The sequence below is a fragment of the Lycium ferocissimum genome, chromosome 4, assembly GCF_029784015.1.
Source record: "Lycium ferocissimum isolate CSIRO_LF1 chromosome 4, AGI_CSIRO_Lferr_CH_V1, whole genome shotgun sequence".
NCBI classification, from domain to species: Eukaryota; Viridiplantae; Streptophyta; class Magnoliopsida; order Solanales; family Solanaceae; genus Lycium; species Lycium ferocissimum.
Genome location: NC_081345.1, coordinates 39,906,431 through 39,920,801, shown reverse-complemented (window position 1 = coordinate 39,920,801; position 14,371 = coordinate 39,906,431). Strand labels below are relative to the sequence as shown.

The following is a 14,371-nucleotide window of genomic DNA, read 5'->3' as shown; positions in this document are numbered from 1 at the left end:
TCAAATAGATTTGCATAGATCTGAGACCGAAATAGTGACCCGAACACACCCAGTTACTATTTTTAGATTTTCTGATTTTGCAATTTTTTTTCAATAGTATCAGTGACCTATTACCCCCCACTGTATAACCAATACATGTTGATTTTGCAATTTTTTTTTTTTTTTGCAATAGTTTCAACGAACAGACCAAGAACATGCTGATACTTTTTTTTTTTTGAACTTTTAGATCTGTTCATGACTAATATAAACTCAAACAATGACACACTACTTCAAGAAAATCACCAATAACAGTGGTTTCTACTTTTAGATTTTCTGATTTTGCAATTTTTTTTTTTTTTTTTTTGTAGTAATCAAATCCAAGAAGACCTGAGCAAACTGAAAAAAAAATGACGAAGAAGAAGACTGGGCGCGTGTATCACACCTAACACTAAAAAGTGGGTCGTATAAAAATGGCCGAAAAAGGGTACAAAAATACTGAAAAAAAAATAAGGCTAGGAGGGTAATAGGTCGCCCGCAAAGGTTGGGTGAGTCAAAATTAATCCGAGTATACGTTAGGTTTTTTTTTTTTTTTTTTATGTATTTTCCCTTAATTACTCCAAATGACAATAACCAAAAAATTTCATCATGTTCTCGGTGCAAAACACCATCCAATTTTTGGCGCTATCAATTCTTAATCCTTCAGAAAGTAAGTCATTCGTTGTTTGGAAAAGTATTTCAAAAATAACTGTCGGCGTATTTGCCTAATACAAATTGTCAGCTTAATTAATTCGTTGACTTGCTTGGTACATGCCCGGTGCACAGGTAGAGGTGTACAAAGAAAATCGATAAACCGCACCAAATCGATAATTCAAGTTAACTTGAGAAAAAAAATTTGGCTAGCGGTTTGTTTTGACTTAGTTTGGTATTGAAAAAAAAAATCCGATTATAATTGATTTGGTTTGGTTAAATAAAAAAAAGTCAAACCGAACCAAATTAACCGACATTACAAGTATTCAATTCTTTAAAATATTTTATACATAAAAAAATTTATTTGTAATGTAATTTATAAATATTTCTTAAAATTTTTTATAGTTTTTTGTCTCTTAACATACTATTTCAAGCTTGGACTTACAATCTTTAATGTCAATAAGTTTTATGGCCCATAGATGTTAGTAACTCAAATAAAATCCAAACCAAAACCAACTCAACACTATGTTAACAAATGAAATTCAATTCTAACACTAGGAATGACAATAATATTAGATATCTATTTTTTAATTTTGCATAATTGATTTAGAAAATGAAAATACATAACTTAATTTTATTTTCTCCTTTGTCATGTAATTAATAGAAGTACTTATTTGCCGTATTTATTTTAGCATGACTTAGTATTTTTGGATTATGATCATTTTCTTTATGGTTTATTAATTAGCGATATTTATTTAACTGATTTTATTATCTTTTTTGTTGAATATTTTAATACAATGTCATCAATCATCTCACATTTTGTGTTATTTTCTAAGAAACACCTTAATTATATAGTTGTATCTTACTAGGACTAAAGAAATATTTGAAGTAAAAGTTATGTGTTTTGTATGAAGACTTTTTCGGAAAAAAAATCCCAAAGAACCCGAGAAAATCCGAGGTTGAAAAACTCGAATTTTATTAATTTGATTTGATTTGTAAATTTAAAAACCCGACATAATTAGTTTGATTTGGTATTTGAAAAATCCGAACCAACTCGATTCATGTACACCCATATGCACAAGTATCACATCATTTAGTTGACCCAATTAATGTAGGCTTCTAAATTCATTTTTTTGCGCGGATTGCCTTTCTTTTGGGATGATCTTTAAATTTTGCCCCTCATATTTGTGGTCTTTAAATTATGCCCCTCACATTGCTGGTCTTTAATTTTTGCCCTTCGCATTGCAACTTTGAGCGTTCACGCGAAATCGCGAGAGTTCGAGTTCGAACCCCCGCTCAAGATAAATTAAAAAAAAAAAAACCGCAAGGCAAGGTTTGGGTCGCACAGTATGCCGGACCCAAGATACTCCTCATGAATTACCAAATTTATGCGGACCCGCATACTTATGCCTTATAGCGTACTTGGCATAAGTATGCGGGTCCCAAGATAACTTTCGTAATTCCTTCATGCTTATGAGGCATACTTTTGAGGACAAACTTTTATGCCGGACCCGACATAAACTTGTGAAGGAATTACCAAAGTTACTTATGCCAAGTCTGCCCATAAGGCATAAGTATGCCAGTCCGCAGATAACTTTGTAATTTTTTTCACGTGCGTACGCTAAGATAGCGAAATTTAAACTCGCTTGCGAATTTTTTTTTAAAAATTTTTCGATCGTTTGTGTTCGAACTTGGAACCCATGAATTTTAATCGAAAGACAAAAATTTAAAGATTTCAAACGCGTAAGTGAAATTTAAAGACCACCCTAAAGAGGCTTAATTGCCCTTCTAAATTTGGTAGTAATTACTGGCCTTTAGTTGTCAGCTGCCACATGCAAGATTATAATTCAATCCTCCTAATTCGTCAAGAATCAAGATCTTAAATACAATTCGAACTTTTTGTACTAGTTTATAGCGAAAGAATTATTCCCCCAGGTGTATACTGTTTTTAATATTTTATTATCATTGTTACTTTCTTTTTTTGGTGTAGTTTGTTTTCATACGTAAGGAATAATGCAGAAAGTCCGAATTCAGATAGAATAAATATTAGGGAATATCGACGTTTATCATTGACCACCACCACCCTCAGGCCTCATGTGACTTGTCCAAGTACAATGTGATGTAATCTAAAGGCTGATGATTGTGATTTGCGAGTGTGAAATTAATTTTATACACTATGTATATAAATACAAAAAGTAAAAGGGAAAGGAGACATTGTGGACAGTGCTTCGACACGTCATTTAAAGCCAGCCTCTAAATTATAGATAAGATCGAGTTAGCTAACTATTTATTAATCGAATAGGGTCGTTATTTAGACGCCACCCTTGCTAATAAAAACACTTTTTATTGAAAATTATAGTTTTCATAAGATTAGACCATCTACAGAAGTAGCAAATTTAAACTGCTAAAATGGATTATGTGGTTGAACAAATTCCTCAATTCTTTTGAAATAAAATTTTCTATTTAAAATTAGGATCTCTAATCTACTAGCCTCGGTAGATAAAATTAGCTTTCGAGGATGTGCTTGTTGTTGAACAGACCAATCATAGGTTTCTATTAAATTACAAATATTGTAAAGTGTTCGAGAAGTTAGTAATCAAAGAAAAACTTACTCGAGTTGTTAAACGGCAAAATGTTGTCATGCAAAATTATCAAAAGTAGTAATAGTATCATGGAGTATTGTATACTCTGATTTTAAAAGGAAACTTGAGATCTGGATCTGAGCGAGAAAGTGGAAAGAGATGTCTCGGAAATCAAGGTATGATATCCCAAATATTAGAGCCTTACAATACCACAAAGATCTCATCACATTTGTCCAAATCAATAGCTGGCATTCGCTAACTAGCCTGTCTGCAATTCCGATAGGACAATGTGTTGAGCCCCGTCGGTGGAAATAGGGTTATGTTTCTCTTTATACAATTTTGAGTAACCATCACCTTATAAGTTAATTTTAAGTAGAAATATATTGGGATAAACTGTTTTGACATCGCCATATAACCTGTTTAAAGTAATATATGCGTCAAGCTCATGCATTTCTCTTCAAAGTTCAGTAAAAAGTGATTGAACTTCAGTCATATGTCTTATCTATACTTTAAACACTGTGTCTGAAGTTAGACTTGGTTAATACTAACTTCATACACCGTATGTCTGAAGTTGTCCGAAGTGTAAATACTTGGAAAAAAATTCTAAAAAACAAGCACAAGTTAAACGGCATTGTCAAAATCAGATACCCGTGCACATCGGCCCGTTTTTAGAATTGACTTAGACCCAAAATATTTTTCTTATCATGATATCATAATCAGGGTCATCTCAATTTATTGTTTACCCAATGTTAAACTCATTTTATATTGTACAATTCTAGGCGCGTCAAAAAGTGTTAAGTCTCGCAATGATAGAAATATGATATGATGTAGGGATCTAGTAGTTAGATTGGTTCATTGCCACTACCGAACTTTCATCTTGTTAGTGAAAGTTCAAATCCCCACGCGTTAATAATCTCTCCTCCATTTTCCCTTCCCTACCCCTATGTAATAAAATAAAATAAAAAAGACCTTTAAAAAAAAGAAGATAGTAATAAACTCGTTTCACACTCTGTATTCTGATAAGAAAATAGATTTTCTCAAGGCAAAAACTTACTGCATGCACCAACATAAAAGGAATAATTTTTATTTGCACTTGGCTTTTGAATAATTTTTATTTGCACTTGGCTTTTGAATAATTTTTATTTGCACTTGGCTTTTTCACATTCTTGAATTGGATACATCACTGATCACACCTCCAATCAATTTTTATTACTACAACGCCTAACAAATAAGACATCTACCCCTCCCATCAATACAATAGCATCCTAAGGAACGAGCCACATCTTGTATGATACAAGTACTACAACCTAAGACGTGTTATTCGTCATCCATCTTGACTTGCTTGGTGAAATTGAAAGCCACATCACTTTCAACATCACTACTTATTACTATTTCAAACCACTTAATATCTACACCAAGATTCCTATATTATTTGCACTAGAGTATTCTTCTCGTTCACGCTAGTCCTTATTAGTTGCTTCCCAATAAATATGATAATTGATACCCCGTCAATAATAATATAATCACAACCATGTCAATACGTCCATTCTTGAGGTAGCTGCATCTCTTGGTCGTTTACCACACTTGTTTGGTCTTCTGAATGTTGATTTTCTTTAGAAACGAAACCCTCTGTTTCATTTCTGCATCTGCAAACAAATCACCATAAGGATTTTTTTTGTTAATCTCGAATGCATCAATGATTTAATGAGCTAAAACTAAGAGATCACGTAATCTTATTGTTGACTAGGTTGTAATTCTCACAAAATCCTGAATACAGCAACCATTATTCATAAACAGATCATCTAATCTCTTTGTTACCAAATCTCAAATAAATCAGTCATTTAATGATCCAAACGTGCAAAACACTTCAGTTCTGATCCGATTCATTCAATTAATACCCTCTCTTTATTTTTAACTTGTATCTGAATAATTTTTAGACTTTCTATAGTGGTATCCTTTCAGATGATCTGATAATATAAAAATTCATTTTCACCATCGTGTATCAAAAAATGTAATCAAAGATGCTATGGAGATTTGCATTGTTTTTTGAATAATCTTACCATTTTTGGGAAGGTGAGAAGGAGAGAGAGCAGATGTGTTTGATTGAGACAAAGCATCCATGTGGTTGAAGTGTTGTTGCAGCGCTTGTAGCACTCTAGCTGGTATTAGAACCGTTGAATTTCCTGTCCAATTGTCATGAAAAATTACGTTGCCATGTTAGCTTTTGGATTGTTGAAAAAAGGTTAGCTTATGGATTGTTAAACTGTGAAATAGTAGTACCACCTAACTTGCATCTATATTTTACATTATTACATACATAACCAGCTTCCATGTTGTTAGACTATAATAGTCATTATAATATAAGATTTAAGCACATTTAACCTTTAATTAATTAAAATATATACATTTTTAATCCCTTTGTTGGAATATTTAAAAATTTACCATAATTATTAACTGTTCCACCAGTTAATTATCCATGTGTTATATTAAGCTTATAGTGCTATTTCATATTTGAGGTAATAATACTTACTATAAAGATAGTCCATACTTCTTACACAAAGAGACCAAAAATGCACATTTCAATTAATTGAAGGTTACGGGTATTTAGTCAAATATCACAAAGACCAAAACAAAATTTACCGATAACTGAGGACCAAAGTGCTATTATCCCTTTTATTTTCGAAAAGCTTTTCTAGAGAACAGAACTAGAAGTCATATTTACAAAAATCACCAAACATTTAAAACACAATCCTAAATACCCCATATACTCTAGTACAAGTTTTTGAATTCGATTCTCTTCTCGCATCCTTCCAAATATAAGGTAAGACAAATAATGATACCTTTTTCTTCGTACTAATATGGACCCCCAACCACCACCCATTCATATTGATAGCTTAACCGAAACTAAAAGAACATATATCAAAAAATATACTAAAAAAAAAAAAGCACTGTGAGATTCTACCAAGATCTTTTTGGTAATTAAATTCTTTTTACAAAGATATAATTTAAATATTTCTTCTAATTTCAATCCTCAAATAGATATTCAATAAAAAGGTGCTAAAACCGAGAAGAGGTTAGTTGATGAATAGAAAATCTAACGAAAAAGAAACATTTCTATCAAATTATTATTTCTCCATCATTGTGTATTTGAGTGACTTTTAATAAATCAAAAAAGAATCATGATAAATAATTATACAAGTTCATTTAAAACAGTTTGTTTTATATATTATACACTATAAATACAAAAAATAAAAGGGAAAGGTGACATTGTGGACAGTTCTTCGACACGTCATTTAAAGCCAGCCTCTAGATCTATTTAATTCTTTATTATGAATAAATAATTGATAAGATCGAGTATAGCTAACTATTTATTAATCGAACCACCACGCATTCATATTGATAGCTTAACCGAAACTAAAAGAACATATATCAAAAAATATACTTTAGACGCCACCCTTGTAATTAAATTTTTTTACTAATAAAAAATTTCAACTCTTTTTATTGAAAATTATAGTTTTCATGCGATTAGACCAAAAGCCCTAATTTTAATGTACAGAAGTAGCAAATTTAAACTGCTAAACTGGATTATGCCATGTGGGTGAACAAATTCTAATAAAAATCTAACGAAAAAGAAACAATCTCCATCATTGTGTATTGACAAAAAAGAATCATGAAATAAAAGTTCAAAACAGTTTGTATAATTATTTAAAATACAAAAACTAAAAGGAAAGGTGACATCTCTTCAAATCATTTACCAGCCTCTAGCTCTCGGTATAGATAAAAGTTAGCTAACTATTTATTAATCGAATAGGGTCGTTATTTACCCTTGCTAATAAAAACACTTTTTATTGAAAATTATAGTTTTCATGCGATTGACCATGTACAGAAGCAAATTTAAACTGCAATGGATTAGGTTTCCTTTGAAATAAAATTTTGTATTTAAATTACTAGCCTCGGTAGATAAAATTGTAAAGACCAATCATAGGTTTCTATTAAATTACGAGAAGTTAGTAATCAAAGAAAAACTTACTCGAGTTGCTAAACGGCAAAATATTGTCATGCAAAACTACCAAAAGTAGTAATAGTAACATGGAGTATTGTATATTCTGATTTTAAAGGAAACTTGAGATCCGGATCTGAGCGAGAAAGTGGAAAGAGATGTCTCGGAAATCAAGGTATGATATCCCAAATATTAGAGTCATACAATACCACAAAGATCTCATCACATTTGTCCAAATCAATAGCTGGCATTTGTTAATTTGCCTGTCTGCAATTCCGATAGGACATTGTGTTGAGTCCCCGTCGGTGGAAATAGGGTTATGTTTCTCTTTATATAATTTTGAGTAACCATCACCTTATAAGCTAATTTTAAGTAGAAATATATTGGGATAAACTGTTTTGACATTACCATGTAACCTGTTTAAAGTTAATATATGCGTCAAGCTCATGCATTTCTCCTCAAAGTTCAATGAAAAGTGATTGAACTTCAATCATATGTATCTATACTTTAAACACTGTATCTGAAGTTAGACTTTGTCAATACTAACTTCATACACCGTATGTCTGAGGTTGTCTGAAGTGGAAACACGTGGAAAACAAATTCTAAAAAACAAGCACAAGTTAAACGGCATTGTCAAAATCAGATATCCATGCACATCGGCCCATTTTTAGAATTGACTTTAGACCCAAATATTTTTCTTATCATGATATCAGAATTAAGGTCATCTCAATTTATTGTTTACCCAACGTTAAACTCATTTTATATTTTACAATTCTGAGTGCGTCAAAAAGTGTTAAGTCCCGCATTGATAGAAATATGATTGTGTCTCTTTTATATATGATGTTGGACATTCCTTACCTTATTTAATTAGGCCGAAAATCTATTTTCTTATTAGAATACAGAGTGTGAAACGAGTTTCTTTGTCCTAGGTTTCTTAAGGCAAAAACTTACTGCATGCACCAACATAAAAGAAACAATTTTTATTTGCACTTAGCTTCTTTACATTCTTGAATTGGATACATCACACCTCCCAATCAATTTTTATTACTACAACGCATAACAAATAAGACGTCTACCCCTCCCATCAATAGCATCCCAAGGAACAAGCCACATCTTTTATGATACAAGTACTACAACCTAAGACTTATTATTCGTCATCCATCTTGACTTGCTTGGTGATATTGAAAGCCACATCACTTTCAACATCACTACTTATTACTATTTCAAACCCCTTAATATCTACACCAAGATTCCTATATTATTTGCACTAGAATATTCTTCTCGTGCACCTTTGTCCTTATTAGTTGCTTCCCAATAAATATGATAATTGATACCCCCGTCAATAATAATATAATCACAACCATGTCAATACGTCCATTCTTGAGGTAGTTGCATCTCTTGGTCGTTTACCACACTTGTTTGGTCTTCTAAATTTTGATTTTCTTTAGAAACAAAGCCCTCTGTTTCATTCTCTGCATCTGCAAACAAATCATCATAAGGATTTTTTTTTAATCTCGAATGCATCAATGATTTAATGAGCTAAAACTAAGAGATCACGTAATCTTATTGTCGACTAGGTTGTAATTCTCACAAAATCCTGAATACAGCAACCATTATTCAGAAACAGATCATCTAATCTCTTTGTTACCAAATCTCAAATAAATCAGTCATTTAATGATCCAAACGTGCAAAACACTTCAGTTCTGATCCGATTCATTCAATTAATACCCTCTTTTTATTTTTAACTTGTATCTGAATTTTTTTTAGACTTTCTATAGTGGTATCTTTTCAGATGATCTGATAATGTAAAAATTCATTTTCACCATTGTGTATCAAAAAATGTAATCAAAGATGCTATGGAGATTTGCATTGTTTTTTGAATAAGCTTACCATTTTTGGGAAGGTGAGAAGGAGAGAGAGCAGATGTGTTTGATTGAGACAAAGCATCCATGTGGTTGAAGTGTTGTTGCAGCGCTTGTAGCACTCTAGCTGGTATTAGAACCGTTGAATTTCCTGTCCAATTGTCATGAAAAAGTACGTTGTCATTGTTAGCTTTTGGATTGTTGAAAAATAGTCTTTATCTATATTTTACTTACATACAAAAAGACTGTAATAGTTATTATAATAAAATGCACATTTAACCTGAGGTAATTAATTGAAGTTACGACTTACATAAAAAGACCAAAAATGCACATTTATTTTAGTCAAATATCACAAGGATCAAAACAAAATTTACCGATAACTGAGGACCAAAGTGCTATTATCCCTTTTATTTTCGAAAAGCTTTTCCAGAGAACAGAACTAGAAGCCATATTTACAAAAATCACCAAACGTTTAAAACACAATCCTAAATAACCCATATACTGTAGTACAAGTTTTCAAATTCGATTCTCTTCTCGCATCCTTTCAAATATTAGGTACGACAAATAATGATACCTTTTTCTTCGTGCTAATATGGACCCCCAACTACCAACCACTCATATTGATAGCTTTACCGAAACTAAAAGAACATATATCAAAAAATATACTTAAAAAAAAAAGCACTGTGAGATTCTACCAAGATCTTTTTGGTAATTAAATTCTTTTTACAAAGATATAATTTAAATATTTCTTCTAATTTCAACTCAAATAGATATTCAATAAAAAGGTGCTAAACCGAGAAGAGGTTAGTTGCATGAATAAAAAATCTAACGAAAAAGAAACAGTAAATAATCTCCATCATTGTGTATTGACAAAAAAGAATCATGATAAGCATTACGAGCACTATGTGGTAAGAAATAAAAATATTAGAAAGAGTTGTTATCTGATTACGTACTTATTAAAATGTCTCTGTCATAACTTCATATTCATAATAAACAAAACATAAAAAATTGACAATCGTGGTGGGCGAGATATGTATATAGATAATATATGATTGATATAAAGTCAGTTGTCTAGCGTGGATGCCTTAAACATTAGCAACTAAAATGGATCCCACCATCCAGAGGATTCCAAAGTAGTTAGATTGATGAATTCAGATTCAAATCCAGATTCCTTGGATAAGAAAATGCATGCATCTCTCATTTTACAGAATCAATTAATTGGAATTACTTATAGATCTCATGTAAAGTCGTTTTCGCTTGTACAGTCTTCTTATTGAATATCGTTTGATTTGAATTATCTGTAAGGTTAAGTAATGGAACATATGATTATATTACTAAATGCGGAATACTTGTCACAAAACAATAGCCAATGTTGTTGTGGTCCAATAATGGGTGATTTCGACCTAAGAAAATTAAGTACAAATCTTTTTTCCCACACCTATTCTATTTGTTATCGTTTTATTTTACATGACAATATCATACTTTTATATTTAAAAATAATTAAAGTTTAATTTTTTCATTTTATTCTAAATCACATACTTTTATAGTCATAGAAACCTATTGATATATTTAAGATAAAGACCATAAATTCCAAAAGTCTGTCCCTCTTTCTCAAATTCCTTCTTTAGTCAAACACCATCACATACATAAATATGAAATAGTTAATATTGAAGGCTAATTTTATCATTAGAGCCCAAAAAAAAGGCAATAGCTTGATTTGCTTCTAAAAATAAAAATTACTACTACTACCATATTTACAAAACTATAAAAGTTTCGCGACAAATGCATTATAGAGTAGTTTGTGTTGAATATGAAAAAAAAGTCGCACAATCAAATTACTTACAAAGTAATTATAAATTTGAAATTTCATGTCAAAAGCTAATTCATATAGATTTAACAGTGTAAAAATACCTCTACCAATGTATAACTCAGAGTATTTCCTATGTTTATCATAATGAAAAGGGGAAAATAAGAAATGGAAGATGCTAAGACAAGGTTGAACGACATAATTACTTCTGGAACAAAACAGGTGAAATAAGATGGAATGGAGGGAATAAAATCCTGCCTAAGTGTCGTGGGACACCAACCAACAAGTATCCTTTTAATTTTCAATAAGATTTTCGATTTTGAGCCTTCAAAATAAAATCACATTTGACAAGAACATTTACCCTAAGGTGATACTTTTAATACGTATTCGTACTGGTCAGAAAAATAATTAAAAAGAATGAACCACCCAACAATACACTGGAATCTAACCAGCAAATGAAGTACACCTATGTGGGGCATATTTCTGATACTGACAGGCTTCTTGATACAGTAACAAAATAAAAATTGTAGGCGGACAAAGTCTGAACGTCAACTCTATTAATTGGTTGAATCCCTAATGGGGTCCATTTACCTCCATTTGGTTGCAACGTTTAATCATACATTTTTTGAATTCACAATTAAAGTGAAGATAAATATATAAAAAATTCAGATATTGATTCATTGAAGCCAACTAAAGTGTGAGTAACAATGAACATACCAGATTTCTTTTTTGGTGCTGTTGCAGTAGGATTAGGATTAGGATTTGGATTAATTCTGCGAGGCAAGAAGACCCCAGTTCCTCCAGATGACCTGTTTTTCGAATCGGATGCTCCGAGAAATATTGCCCTCATGCCTGCTCCATTACTCTGTATAGGATGATGAATCTTATCTCCACCAAGTGTTTGTTTTTTGGTTAAAGTACTCTGCATGTTGTTTTTTTCAATCTTCAGTTTCTGAACCGACTCAGTAGTTGTCCCCTTGACTCGTTTACCTTTAGAGGGCTTCTGTTTTGCTGTAGTTGGTTGGTCTTTCAAGTGGTATACCTAAAAATCAGTACCAAAAAAGAAAAGCAAAAGTCAGCTATAAGATATATAGTCAATTCAGTTAGATAGTAAAGACTTATCAAGAAACAACTTCAATTTTCGGTTCTTACATGAATTGGTCTCTTCAAATCATCACTAGAGTAAAATACAGTATTAGAACTGTTTCCTTGATTCACAGAGTCTATCACAGGCTTAACATATGTGCCTAAAGATTCTTGGTTATAGTAACATATCTCCCTGGAATTGTAATTCGACCAATTCCCAGCCAACCCATATTGGTTTGATGTCTGAAAAAGAATACCAAGTTCAGTAAAATTAATTAACAACAAAAGAAAAGGTAAAAAGTTGCAATCTTGAGAATATATAATTAACCTGGACAGTATAATTTGGGACTCTGTTTTCATCAACATCGTTTTCATCAACAGAAACTTCTTCTTCTTCATCATCATCTTTAAGCATATAATCAGCCATTTGTTGAGTCAACTGGGCAATGAAATCTTCATCTTCCTCAATTTCAGTTTCATCAGTTTCTGTTGAGCCAAGTTCAGAACCAAAAGGGCTGCTTAAACCAGACGAAGACGAGTGTTCATATAAACCAAAAATAGAATCATTTCCCCAATTAGCTTTTACTTTCTTCAGCCCATCAGTACTCTGTTCTTCAAAGTTAAAATCTTGAACTTTCTTCTTTTGTTCTTCCATGGCAAAACTTGGGAACAACTTGTGAGAAGCAGGGAAACCTTTATCTTCTTGGCCCTGTAATACAGAAGAATAAGAAGCCATCATTAAAGCTTAGTTAAACACTATGTGATTCTTGGTACTATTGTTAATTTGCCGTTTAAGAGCAAAGACAGCAAAAAGATGCAATATTTTGGGAAGGACGAGTTTGGGGGCTGTCAGGTTTAACTTGGTCTTAATATAAGGCTAAAGAGAGGGGGCGCGAGGGTTAGGGTTTAGTGGTTGGACAGTACATTTGACCGGCCACGTTATTCAACTGCCACTTGTTGGGAACTAGTAACATCAAACATAATTTTAGATTGGACAATTTGTATAATTAAAGTGAACGATTAACTTATCCACATAATAGACATTTAAAAATTTGTGTGGAATTTTTTTTAAATTCTAATAGGAATATTTTATCAATACTCAATGGAAATAGATCACAATTTGAAAGTTTAAATAAAATATACTGGCAAATTTAGAGATTGTTGATTTATGCGGTTTAAACTAAAATGAAATGTCGTAAAAGGACTTCTTTTTATGGTTATGTTGTAGTTGTAGTTTGTTTTCCTAACACCTATTAGAGAATTACAGATGGTTATGGTTAGAGTGGTTTGTAGAGTCATACCTATATGGTTGACTGGTTTAGTTGGTAACCAGTTCCCACTCCCCTAATGTTTTAAACTCTTAAGAAAAGAGGGGAAAAGGAGGGAGATAGAGTGCCCTCTTCATCTTGCTTTTGATTGTGGTTGGGTTTGGCATGAGGCTTTACTTTTGACTTAGACCATGTGTAACGGAAAAAATTGTGAAACGCATGTTTCATTGAGTTTATGTTTCATGCATATACACTCTAAACTAGAAATTTTTACACAATCAGTTCATTTAAAAAGCGATTACAAGTGATTATTTGATTATGTTAATTGGTAATCTGAAATAGTAAATGGCCTTACATCCTTAAATTTAACTTAAACCCGTTTTCAATTGTATTAAATTTTAACTCCACATGTATGTGTGTTCACTAATCACTAGTCAACGATCATTCATGTTCAATGATTTTTCATTCTTGGAACTGGTAGTCCAATACTATTCCTATGTCAATGTATCTTTTCCAAATTACGCATCATGACCTCAAGATTTTCTTTTTTCATTCCTTCTCCGCTTTAGCAGCTACGGCACTTTGGAGAGGGGAGGACCTAGCTTATAAGTTATTTATGTATTTATTGAACTAGGCAATTTTTGTTCAAATTTATTCACTAAATATTTATAAAATTTTTACTATAAACTTACTATATTATTACATATATATTAACTTAAGATTGTTATAGAAACTTATGAATTTTCGTCTTGCTTCGGAAGAAAAGGCCCTTCAAGCAGGGGCGGAGCCAATGTCCTGATACGGGTTTGGCCGAATGTAGTAATTTTGATCCAAACTCTAAATTTGATTAAAGAAATTCGTAAAATATGTACAAATTTATTCGAATAGAACCCGGTAACTTAGGAGAACTAGAATCCTGAACCCATAAACTTCAAATACTAACTCCGCTCTGTCTTCAACTAGTATATTTTGAATGTCGTATTGACAAAAGTTAATGGTGGGAATCACAAACTTTAAAAGCTAAATCCACTAGCATTTGGTGCCCTGGCTAATCACCAGCTGTTATACTGTCCACAAAGGATTAGTTCAAGCTTTGTTTA

The 14,371-nt window shown here is 31.9% G+C and overlaps 1 protein-coding gene and 1 long non-coding RNA gene across 2 annotated transcripts; both read right to left on the bottom strand.

Annotated features, from left to right (window-relative positions):
* Positions 1-4,379: 4,379 nt before the first annotated feature.
* Positions 4,380-12,941, bottom strand: LOC132052875 (uncharacterized). The gene is made up of 6 exons (XM_059444583.1): positions 12,332-12,941; positions 12,070-12,246; positions 11,635-11,959; positions 9,139-9,261; positions 8,719-8,726; positions 4,380-4,887 (listed from the first exon to the last, which is right to left on the bottom strand). The coding sequence occupies exons 1-6, from the start codon at positions 12,740-12,742 to the stop codon at positions 4,783-4,785; spliced, it is 1,149 nt and encodes a 382-aa protein (XP_059300566.1). The 5' UTR covers positions 12,743-12,941; the 3' UTR covers positions 4,380-4,782.
* LOC132052876 (uncharacterized) lies at positions 10,856-11,627 on the bottom strand. Its single transcript, XR_009414042.1, has 2 exons — positions 11,273-11,627; positions 10,856-11,208 (listed from the first exon to the last, which is right to left on the bottom strand). It is a non-coding gene; the product is annotated as an uncharacterized LOC132052876 (long non-coding RNA).
* Positions 12,942-14,371: the final 1,430 nt, after the last annotated feature.

Excerpts from the sequence above, each read along its gene's own strand:
- LOC132052875 (XM_059444583.1), bottom strand. The coding sequence starts at position 12,742 with ATGATGGCTTCTTATTCTTCTGTATTACAGGGCCAAGAAGATAAAGGT. Across the intron at positions 12,247-12,331 it reads TCCCAAATTATACTGTCCAG|ACATCAAACCAATATGGGTT; the intron begins GTTAATTATATA and ends ATTCTTTTTCAG. Across the intron at positions 9,262-11,634 it reads AGCACCAAAAAAGAAATCTG|GAAATTCAACGGTTCTAATA; the intron begins GTATGTTCATTG and ends ACAATTGGACAG.